This window comes from Sceloporus undulatus, chromosome 4 (genome assembly GCF_019175285.1).
Source record: "Sceloporus undulatus isolate JIND9_A2432 ecotype Alabama chromosome 4, SceUnd_v1.1, whole genome shotgun sequence".
Classification (NCBI taxonomy): domain Eukaryota; kingdom Metazoa; phylum Chordata; class Lepidosauria; order Squamata; family Phrynosomatidae; genus Sceloporus; species Sceloporus undulatus.
The window spans coordinates 26,041,697-26,054,013 of NC_056525.1; the positions used below are offsets into that span (position 1 = coordinate 26,041,697).

General features: G+C 38.5%; 1 protein-coding gene across 2 annotated transcripts in view; it reads right to left on the reverse strand.

Moving 5' to 3' along the window:
- The window catches only part of PTPN1 (protein tyrosine phosphatase non-receptor type 1), a 128,381-nt gene that overhangs the window by 10,108 nt on the left and 105,956 nt on the right, over positions 1-12,317 (reverse strand). For both annotated transcript variants that reach the window (XM_042462502.1, XM_042462501.1), the window contains 3 exons: positions 8,349-8,486; positions 5,160-5,369; positions 31-192 (listed from right to left, as the gene is read on the reverse strand). In XM_042462502.1, coding sequence (XP_042318436.1) covers positions 31-192; positions 5,160-5,369; positions 8,349-8,486 — 510 coding nt within the window. The remainder of the gene's footprint in view (positions 1-30; positions 193-5,159; positions 5,370-8,348; positions 8,487-12,317) is intronic.

Genomic DNA, 12,317 nt, shown 5'->3' on the forward strand with positions numbered 1-12,317 from the left:
CACATTTGATATGTTGTCGGTAACACTTACTTGTACAGATGCATCTCCCATAATAAATTTTGCTCCCTCTATAACAGCCAAGTAAGAGAAACGAAGTTGATCTGCAGTCTGGATAAGCCCCATACGGTATTTTCTCATTTCTAAAAGAACCTGCTTGATGTCGACAGAAGAAGGATCTTGCCTTTTGTCCATCTGAACAGAGAAAAAGGCCAGTCTGTGCTCTCATTTTTATTTATTATAAAAAACTGCACATTCCATTTGCCCTAGCCCCAAAAGAAATGCAGGGGAGCTGATAAGAGTGACATCTCATACAATATTTAAATACAGTGGTTGGAATCCATTTGGTCACCTACAAATATGTAACCATTGTAGTTATGCAGCTACACAGTGCCTCCTGGCCTGAACCCCTCCCCTCTGACTATACTATTATACCTTATCTCTGCCTTGGCTTCTGCTGAGCCTGGTTCAAAGTGTGAGAAACAACCGCTTTTCCCCATAGCAACCTACCTAGGATTTAAGATCAGCTGGGGAAATACTGTTTCTGGTGCTCCACAACATGGCCAACAGGACTAGCTACACATGGCAGGGCTTTCATAGTGGCCGCACATATTTTATTTCAGCAGATGTGTGTAATTTGTGACTTTAACTTTTTCTTTTTATACAGCCTGTTAGCTCTGCATAAGCTCTTATGAGAAAGGGTAGGCTCTTCTGAACTCTTCCAATAAACCAAATAAATAACTAAGTATCACTCAAAAAAGCAATAATTGGAAGAAATCAACATTAACTAGAAAGCAGAAATGAAAACAACTCCTGCAAATAGCAATCATTTAACAAAATTTCAGTTACCTACCAAAGGAACAGTACATTTTCTCAATTGCAGACTATCTAGATGATGTTTTTATCAATAAATCTGTAATCTAAAATGACCAATACTTTTGTTGCTTGAGTTTCAACCAAAACTTATATTTAGTTGCAATATGTAGATTCCTAGGCATTTAGGTTACACTGGATCTTCTCAAGTCATGTCACTAGAGCTAACTAATTTGCCTCTTAATAGGTCTCAAAACTTATCACCTGAAAAGATATAAAGGAATCTTGTATCACCTCTAAGGGGGAAAAAAAGAAATATGTAACTTAAGCCTTTTTCATGGGCTCCCACTCTCAAAGGTACAACAGGATTTGATTACATCTTTTTTATGTTGAAAGTCTAACATGGCCACTGGTGTCACCCACCTCATTGATCTCCTCGTATGCATTCCACACCATCCTTAGTAATATTTTTTGTATTAATGTTACCCATATATTGTAATTCCAGTTGATCACTGAATGTAATGGCAATAGTTGTGACATAAACAAGACAAATTAAAATTATACCCTTAAATTATATTATCATATGCACACCCTAAATGTATTTACACGTACAGTACATAGTTTTATATGCTTAAAGTAAAAATTTGGTAAGATGTGATGTTTTTAAAGAAAATTTTAAAAGAATAAATTTTTAATTTAAAAAAATTAAAAAATTAAAAAAACCCAACAACCCTGAAGCCTCTCTTCCCCCCATCCCAATCAGTTTTGCTCCACTTACACCATCTTTTCTCCTGAGCTCCAGAGCTCAGTTTAAAAAGGACGCAGATGAACACTACAGCCCATTTCTGCCAAAAGGTAGATGTTTAGGGAGCAGTGGTGTCACCCCCTCTTAAGATGTTACCTGGTGCAGCCCACACCCTCCTAGTGATGCCCTTGACATGGCTATATCTTTCAATATACACTATCACCTGGTTTCACAGCACAACCAAGTCTATCAGATTCCAGCTCAACATTAGGAAGAACTTCCTGACAGTAAGAGCTGTTTGACAGTGGAACACACTCCCTCGGAGAGCAGTGGAATCTCCTTCTTGTGGAGGTATTGAACTGAATGGCCCTTGTTCCAACTCTATGATTCTACCATTAGGCAGAATGAGGTGAATTCCTTGGGCAGCAGATGCCTGGCAGTATGGCAGGTTAGTAGCTGTCTTTCCTCCCGAGTGTCTCCTGAGGGAATCTCAGGAGTGTGTGTTACATACAGGTTCTGCGTGTTCTCACTAAACTAAGCTACTGGCCTTAGGTGTGGTAACGAAGCTACTGGCCTTAGGTGTTGTCTCGCTGCCAATGTTAAATTAAGATTCAACTGTCAGCACAGGGAGCTTTTGAACATGAAACAAGACAGATGCCATCTATCTTGTCCTCCTTGGCAAGCAAAGTATCTTCACCCAGCCCTGTCACACAATAATGTGAACAAAACTTAGAGAACTGAAATAACATACTATGTATTTCAAAAAGAAACAAACAAATAAAAAGCAGTTTCAAGGCAACTCAAATTTGGTGGGACCTCCCCCCCCAATTCTGCAGTACTTTATGGATTTGCATGTATTTGCTATTTGCAGTCATTTTTTCTCTCTGAAAGAACATTTGCTCCTTTCAATGCTTGTGCAGAACTTCTCTGTATCTTAAATTTTTGTTGAGGCTTCAGTAAACATTTTCTAAACAAAAACCAACACAAAATAACCCTCTAACCTTTAAGCATTTTAGGATACAGAGATCCAAATTCCACGCTTTCAGCACATACAGAATAAAATACATAGAGTCCAGTCTAAGATATAGATTAACCAGTCAATATTACTATTTAAATGAAACTATAGGAAAATACTACACCACAGGGTTGTAGTACCATTATTCCTCTTTTACGTCTATGGTTGCCTCCTGTGGCATTCTGGAGTTTGTAGTTTAGTGAGGCTTAAGAACTATGTGGCTGAGAATTCCAAATGCTCCCCCATAAACTGCAAATTCCAGGATTCCACAGGAGACAGCTGTAGCAGCAATAGTAGAATAATAGCACTAAAACAGCATACTGCAGTATTCGCCATAGTTGCAATCCTAAACACAGTTACATAGAGTGTGTGTTTTGTGTTCAGGTAAACATGCATACTGTCAAGCTGTAACAATCTGCACATATACTTGCACACAAGCCTTCTTGAAAGTAGGATTCATTTCCAAAGAAATGTGCTTAGGACTTGGATGGAACAGGGAGACTAGAAGGGGAGTCTCCACTAGATTTTTATCTGTGATAGGAAGCAGCTTTGGAAAGGCCCATGAGCTGTATACAGTGGTTCAAACATTATTGCAATAAGTCTGAAATTAAGGCAAGAATGATTTAGAATTAAAGGGAAAAAGCTTACCATATCCATAGTTTTACTACCAATAACAAAAACACATTTATTGAAATAAAAGAAAGCAAGGTGGGGAAAGAGTGGGTGGCAGCTTTTGACTAACACAAGGCAGATTTAACTGAAAACAGGGTTTACTCTAAGCTTTGAAGTGGAATTTTTTCTGTACATCTCAAAAGAATTGTCATCAGCTTCAATAGTTTCTCTGTTTCCCTTTTTCATGCTTTGTACCCATCAACCACTTTTCAATGTGCAGATTCACAAGAAATGTGTGGTCATGTATATAACCTTCCATGTGGTGTGCCCATACCACACATCAATTCAAGCATCTTTGTGGTGTTTTTGTTCCTTCATGCCAAGAAGGCTGTTGCTAACACAGCACATGTTCGAAAATGGATTATGCTACAGCAAAATTCAGATGAGATAATGATTCCCCTGCTGAAACAGCTGCACTGGCTACTAGTCCATTTCCGGGCAGAATTCAAAGTGCTGGTTTTAACCTTTAAAGCTCTATAGCTTGGGTCCAGATTATCTAAAGGAACGTATTTCCCTATACAAGCCAGCCAAAGTGTTGAGATCGACAGAGAAGGGGTTTCTCTCAGTCCCACCACCTTTGCAGGGGAGGCTGATGAGGGAGATCCTTCTCCGTGGCTGCTCCCAGACTGTGGAACTCCCTTCTATGGGAGGTCAGGTCCCCGCCCTTCTCTCTTTTCACCAGCAGCTGAAGAAATTCCTATTTGACAGGCTTTTGAAGTGAGAATTTTACTTATACAGTATATATGTGTAATTGGGGTGCTGTTTTATTATTATTTTTATTGAAATGGTTTTTACTACTGTATATGTTTGACTATAAATCAATCTCATGCATAAATTTAGCAAATTTTGGGGCCAAAACTATGGATTTTGACATGACCTGTGGATAAGTTGGGGTAAAACCAAGGGGTATGTTAGAAAGGAACTAAAAGATGAAGCAAAGAAAAGGAAGGCCAAAGAACTTACAAAATTCCATCAGGTATAATTGTGTTCATACTTAGGCTGGGTGGAAGCAAAAATACAACACGGTCAGTGCTTCCAGGACAGATTACACTCTTGCCTTTCACCAGGGGGCAGTTCCCTTATTAATAAGAATGAAAGTACAGTACTTACACTGAGCTATGAGTAAGTCAACTCAGGTTTCCTGGGTCAATTTTTTGAGTACAATTTCTAGACTTATACATAAGTATAAACAGTATATTGTCTTTGTAACTGTTTTGTTTTAATACTAGTATTATTTCACCCTTTTTTATTTTGTAATTAATGTTTAGTTGTATCTTTTTTAAATTATTGTAAGCCACCATGCATACATTATGGGTGAAAGGTGGGATATAAAATCCAATAAATTAATACAATAAATAAAAATAATCACTTCAAGTGACAGATTCTGGTTACTATGTCCCTCTGTTGGAGGACAGAGATCTGTATACTACACAATCTGTCCCAAGCACCCTACATTAGACTGTTGTTTCAAGTGTAGCACTATTCCATTGCAAATAGGTTTCTATTGCTATTCACATTTATTTGTACAGGAGACATGGAAGGGCATAACGTTGCTCTTTGACTCAAGCAGCAAAATGTTTTAGACTGCTTTTTTCAAAGACATGTCCAAAACTCTTATCATACAAATGGCTTGCCAGAATTTTTAAAGGCATTTTATTCCACTTCAGTATAACCAGTATTATTACTACACTAAATAAAATGTATGCGAGCAGCTACTACAGCAGGAAAAGAGAAACATACAACTATGTTCTATAAGCAGTAGAGTGCCTACAATTTTGGTCTTATCACTGTAGCTGTATCCAGGAAACACCATCCTTCTTTATCTGCAGAAAAAAATTCTCTTTTTAAGATGGGTCTTTAATACTGATTCCAAACAGCCAGATTCCCATTAAACCAACATCTGCAAGCTGTTCTTACCAAGAGGAGACAAGTATCAACCAAACAGAAAGTTCCTGATCTTCCAATTCCTGCGCTGCAATGCACTACAATGGGTCCATGGTCAGGGCTTAGTGACCCTGACTCTCTCACTTTGAACAGGAAGTTGAGGAATGAAGCTGGAGACTCGGGGACTCCAAAATCAGGCCACGTTGTATAATGAAAGTGCAGAATCTCTCGTGTTTCCCGGGTCTGTGAAAGTTAAGAAAAAGGAAACTTTGTTTTCATTTGTGGTTTCTTATGGCTTGAATCATATTGAGATTTTTGGTTAGTGTCTGCAGTATTTCCCCCCCCCCCGCCCCAGTGATTAGGAAACTGACATTTAATGTATTTTCTTAAAGCATTAAAAACTACATTCTTACACAATATTTGTCTGCACTTGTTCCAAAACCTCTATTCTGAGAACTTCTGTTATGATTTGTAATGTTCTGGGGAGTATTTTAATAAAGAACACAAGCAATTATTATTTCCATGATAAAACTACTCAGAAAAACCAGCAGTGGGTAAATAAAGACAACCTATTGCTTTCCCCACCTTCAGTTAACATGACAGCATACATTATAGGCTCTTCTCATAGTGAGATAAGTGATAAGGAATTTAAAAATGTGACTTTATTATTAATCACAATGGGATGATCAATAGGTTGGTCATCAGTTGCTATATAGCTGAGAAAATTCATATGGAAAGTCTAGGAGCTCAGAGTTTTCTAACCCTCCTGCTTGCAAAGATGCTGCATTATGAATCTAAAGTAGTCCATAATGCATTTTACCCAGGTTTAGCCCCACAGTATGGCTGGGGAATAGAAACCCTGAAATATGACACTTATCAGAGTCAACATTTTTTGTCAGGAAGGGAAATTACTGTGGGACCTGGGAATGCTTTTTGGGCTGACCAAGTGTTTGAAGACTGCACCGTGATTTTTTGGTTTAACCTTTTTTTTAAAAATGTTTCTTTGTAACACTGGGGAAGACTGACCAAGAACAGAAAAATTCACTTTAAAATTGTATAACTGATTACATTTCTAGGTTATGTGTTCCATTGAGAGAAATGTGGGTTATGAATCAATCAAATAAAATAAGTGTTAACAATCTGAAACACCCCCAAATGCCTCACTATTCACTTCAGTGGGAAGCCACATAATCTCTCCCCCAAAACAGAATTTCTGGACAATGGTAGGAAGCACTGGGAGCATAAAGAAGACCTTCAGAGGGCAAATGTCGCCTGCTGGGTATATTCTGCACACTTCCACACTATTTATCTTAATCTCTTTGATCTCTGGCTAGACAGGTGCCCTGAAACTGCAGAACTGAGGAGTGCAAACTCCAGCCTCTTCTACTGGACAGAAGGTCCCTGGGAGATGGTTCCAGATGGCATCATAGGAAAGGGAAGACCAGCTTGGCCCCATCCATCAGTCAGAGAAGGAACAGCTGCAGGGAGGTTGCTTTCCTCACTGTGCCCTAAAAGAACTTTTACTTCCGAATACCAATTCCCCTAGAATTGCAAAATTGAAGAGAAAAATTCTGGCATGAGTCAGAGGTTCTAAGATGGTGTTCAAGTGAGAGGCTGGTGTGGGGGAGGGGGTTTATTTTTTATTATTTGTTATTTGTTAGCCACCTTGAGAATCATTTGGTTGAAAAGTGGGGTACAAATCTTCAAAACAAATAAAAACAAGGCAACACCTTGTCATAAACAATAGGAGTCAACCTCACTGTGATTTCAGGGATAATTAAATTAGACACAGATCCATGGTAAAAATCACCCTGGCTGAAAAAGCTTTCCTTTCTGAATGGGTTCTGTTTCATGTTGCTTGGCCATGAAAACCCATTGGGTGGCCTTTGGCAAGTCACACTCTCAGCTTCCAGAGGAAGGCAATGGCAAACACACTCTGAACAAACCCTGCTAAGAAAACTTAATGATTGGGTCCCCTTAGGGTAGGTCACCATAAATCAGAAATGATTTGAAGGTGTACAATAAAGTATATGTTTCTACTGAACAGTAGAATGAATTACAAGGATTTATTCTGCTATAGCCTGCATTGGGAGTAGTAGTTACAATATTTAATTAATGTCTCATTTCTTCCTTGAAAATTTAATTTCCCTTTCTAAAATGCAAGCAGATATTTTCAGAGGCCTAATGTGACATATGTGTTGGTGAAAAGCACAAAGGTAGCAGCAGATTTGGTTCAATGAGAAGTCGAAGGCTTTCATGGCCGGCATCCATAGTTTTTGTGGGTTTTTCTGGCTATGTGGCCATGTTGTAGAAGAGTTTCTTAATGACGTTTCGCCAGCATCTGTGGCTGTCATCTTCAGAGAAATTCTGGCATGAGCCAGAGGTTCTAAGATGGTGTTTAAGTGAAAGGTTGGTGTTGGGTTCAATTCAACCTCAAGATGAGGTTCAATTTCTAGGCCTGACTGTGCCGTAAGATTATGCAGTGCTTTATTTATACAACAGAACCTTGGAATTAGACAAACCAGAAGAATATGTCTTGATTTACATGCATGCACATTTATACATCTTTCATCAATATTAGGCCATGGGGCAAAACAACCTTGAAGGAGCAGCATCACGCTGCCCCTTTGATAGCTGGATCAGGGCCGTGGCGACTGCATGCCGCAGTCCCAATCCGGCATCTTCCTGGTACAAAAAGAAGCGGCAAAAAGCTGCTCCTTTTTTACTGGGAAAAAGGTGCCTTTGCTGCTGCGGCATTTTTTCCAGGTTTCTGCGGCGCAGCACATGTAAATGCTGCACCACAGAAATGCTGTGAAGCTGCCGCACATGATGCTGTCTGAACGCCATGACCCCACGCCACTGGGAAGCCGGGTCTTTTTGCCGGTCTGTACCGGCCCTATGACTAGAGCATAGTTGTGCTAGTATTTTGTGCACCGGCAACCGGTCAAATGTCAGACTTAAAGCAGATAGGAATGGAGCCACTTCACGCTGTCCTGAGCTCACAGGGAGTAAGGCAGGATATAACTGCAATAAGCAGATGGTCTCCAACATCCAAGCAATAAGGATCATTATACAAATACTGGAAAGCATTGACCTTAAAGCATTCATTTTCATAATGAGGACCAATGTAGTATAACACAGTTTACTGAAGTGAGATTGGGTTGTGAGGAGAGTTAAACAGGAATGATACCATGTGATGAGATACTCAATTCACATACTTACTGTGAGGTTTTCCAATTCTAATTGTCGTACTGTATAATAGGATTTTATATCTTCTGACACCAAAGTTAACGTGAAGTTTGTATCCTCAAAGAGCATTTCTTTCTCCTCTTTTTGTGGCCAGTACTGTGCACATTTTATCTAGAAGAGAGGAGGAGAAACAAGCAACAATTCTGTACAAGTTGTTAAACAAAGAAGAAACTCAGCATTTTGAAAGCTATTTTATTTAAGCATTTGTTTATTGTTCCTCAACCCACCAGAGACCCTGAGCAATGCAGAACACATTTACAAATATCACTAGTGTTCATCTCACTTCAAAAGCTTCAGAGGCAAAAAGGTTAAACAGAAAAGGGAACATCCTTTCCACTGCCCTTTGCATGTATTGTTATCAGGTAATTTACTAAATACCTAAAAAAATGATTTACAGAAATTAAAATGGAATAACTGAGTCTCACAGGTTTACAGGCAGAACATGATGAACAAGATTGTTCTTACATATTCTTGTCTTTTGTTAAGTCTCCTTACTCCTCATTTGTTAAAATTCTCCAGTTTTAACTCTTAGCAAGAATTGATTTTAAAAAGTTCCGAAGTCAATTTATGTAGTTTCTTGATCATGCGGAGATGTATAATCACCAGAAGAAGAACTCTCACCACTGAATTCAGGAAGCCTCTCTCAAACTCAGTCCAATACGTAATAAAGCTGTTTTTGCAGACCTTGTTTCCATCCTCCGGAAGGCTTTAAACACAGTGAGGCAAGTTTTAACATCCTCATTCTTCTCCATTCTATCTACAGTTGCTTGCCACTGATGTGTCAAATAGATTGCCAGGAGCACAGCATGTAGATACTTGTGAGTTATCATCCAGGCTTCCTTTATAAAAGGAGAACTTTTGCTGATCCAAACATTGTTTGGTCAGCTATTGCTCTGACACGACATGCTTACAGGGGCTGATTGTAATTTGTCATTTCCAACCCAGAAGTCCAGTAGAGGAAGGAAAGAAGATGGGAACACTTGAACAGAGACTGGAATTTTAAATGATTCTTGAAGATGATGGCAAGAGGGTGACAGATGCAAATGTACGTTCTTTATAAAGAGCAGCAATGGAAGACAGAATGGCTGGTATCCTATTAGTGACATATGCAGGTATAAATCCATTTTACACCTCTGTATGCCCCCCCCCCCCCCATTTCAGATACTGGTATTGTCTTCGACCTTTGGAACTGCTAAAGTCCCCCATGGATTCACCATTATGCTGTGGCAGCCAATACAATTATCTAATGATTTCTGGGGCACTATTTAGAGAACAGCTAGAAGTTCACATGCATGAAGCCGTAAGCCTTTAATTTGGCACCAAGAGAGAGAACTTCAGTTGAGTTGTTCAGCTCAGCTCATCCCCTCCTTAAAAAATCATTTTGATGGCATATGGGATAGCTTAAAAGCTACAATGGTTTATCCTAACTGAAAATGAAGTCTAAGCATTTCAGTTACCTAAACTCTGGCCCAGTCATAGTAATTTTCTCAGCAATAATTTCCCAGGAAATCCAAGATCATTAGACTGTTGACATGCTACAAATGTGAAGCTTTCCAGTTCTTAGAAATGAGTAATAGAAGGTAATACGGAATTATTTAATCTAAAGTTTTACTGTAATACAGTAATACAGAATTATTAAATCTACAGATGGTCCAAGAACATAGGCTTGTCAAGAACACTGTCAAACTGTTTCTCTGGCTAGGATCATAAAGGAGTGATACTTGAGGAGGCATTCAACATTTACTGTTCACTGATTTTTCGTATTCCATTTTTTATGTAATAGCTGTATTCTTTCATTCTGCTTTTTCTATCATTTGAAAGGCAATAAAGGATTATTACATACTTTTAATTGCTATTCAAAAGGCATTAATCATGAGATCTTTTAAGAACAGTGATTCACAAAAAAGTCTTTGGAAGTAGATTATCAACCCACACTTTATTGTGAGAAAATTAAGGAATTCCAAGTAGCTCACTTCTATTATCTCATTTCCTCTAGCTCCTAAACATTAACACTCAGCTAGGTGCAGCAATAAATTATAACCTCCTGTACATTTATTTTTAATTTCATCTTGCAAAAGAATTCACCAAAGGGCTAAGAAATGATACGTCTGCCATTGAGTATCACCCACAAGTGTGTTATGAAGCACTAACAGCCTGCCCCAGAGGACAGCAGTAATTCTATGCTTTGTACAAACTTACTGGCAGTAAAGAAAAAAAAAATATGCCAGAGAGAAATGGTTCTGCATGTGGTTATGGCACTTCTCTTTTTCTATATTATTTTCACTATTCATATAATTGCAGAACTTAATACCTCAATTTAGCAAGAGAGTGGTTATTGGAGGAAATATATCCAGGTGGACAAAATTCTGTCCTGTTTCCCATGAGAAACACAATTCACCCTCCAGTTGGGGAAGGATCAGTGACAATTTATTTATTTATTTTTATGCTGCCTTTCTCCCAAAAGGGGACCTGAGGCAGCACACAATATAAAAACACATTAAAACAAAACTTTAAACAAAAACAATTAAAATAACCCAATTAAAATGCTACAAAATTAAAATTTAAGACATACAAAAGTTAAAGACATAATCTAAAAATCTAAAACAACTCCACCAACAGCTTCAAGCCACCCCTTTCGTTGGTCTGTTTCACTCCTAAGTGAATACTCTGGCTCAGCTGACAATCTTACCCCAACTCACAAAGTGAATGAACATTCACATTTTTATATGTTCATTTTGCATTTTTAAAAAATCGATTGACAGACTATGTTACATATTCTAGAGATTTTTTATGACATAATGGGAGGCCAGTCAATTTATTCTGTTAAAAACTAGCAGAATGTTTGTTTTCCAGAAGTCTACTGAGGTGCTTCCACATTACATTGTAAAGAGCAATAGCGGCACTGCTTTCTAAGTAGAATACTTGGAAAAGAAATGTCCAAGTATTAAAAAATCTCTCTCTCTCTATGTCACACACACGGGGGGGGGGGGTGTTCCTTGTTTAACTTGTTATACTGTAACAGTGTTTTTTATTTAGCAGTATTGTTTCGGGAACAAGAACTAATGGCCAGTAGGAGAGTATAACAGGAATAGGAAGAAAAATATGAAGGAAGAAGTATGTTAGCTTTATAAGGCACAGAAGATACATCTGAACCTTAAGGGAGCATCTTCCATATTGACTCATCTGCCACATCATCCACAACGAGATTAAAGTACACTGCAGATCATTTTGTGATACAATGTTGAGTGCAAGCTCATTCAAACTACTGGACAAGCCTGTTGGGTCTCACTGTTGCTCTGTATATGGAAGCATACAGCCTAGAAAAGAAGCAACTCATTTTTGTGGCAGCGCAATACAACGGGAGGTATTAAATACTATAAAGACTTAAAAAGGAAGGCAAGCTCTCTAGGAACTTAGGAAGCCACCCTGTACTAATAAGGAGGTTTAGCCTTCTTAGATCAAGCACTGAGAAACACTGCTGATCCTGCAGATATTTTGAAATCCAGCTTTTAGAATCCCTGACTATTCCCCATATTGGCTGGAGTTTATGGGAGCCTAAGCCTAAAATATCTAGACAGCAAAGTTGAGAAACACGGGCCTACTATACTCAGTGGTGTATTCACACAGAATGTTTTGCCTGTCCTACCTGGAAATGCCAAGAACTGAAATCGGGACACTGCATGCAAATAGTAAGCAGAAGCTATATAGCCCATCTTAGTAAAGCCTGGTCACCTTTATTGGTGCACTGACTGACTGTTTCTGGGAATAAATTTAAGTATTTCCAGGACATCTTGGAATTATGGGTTTAAAAACAGCACAAAGCACCCAACAGTGGAAACTTTTGCCTGAAGCAATTTTTCAACTATGAGCTAAATATCTTTTTTAAAAAAATGCTTCTAAGAACACAAGGCTTTAAATGCCAACTTGCAGCAGATATTATTA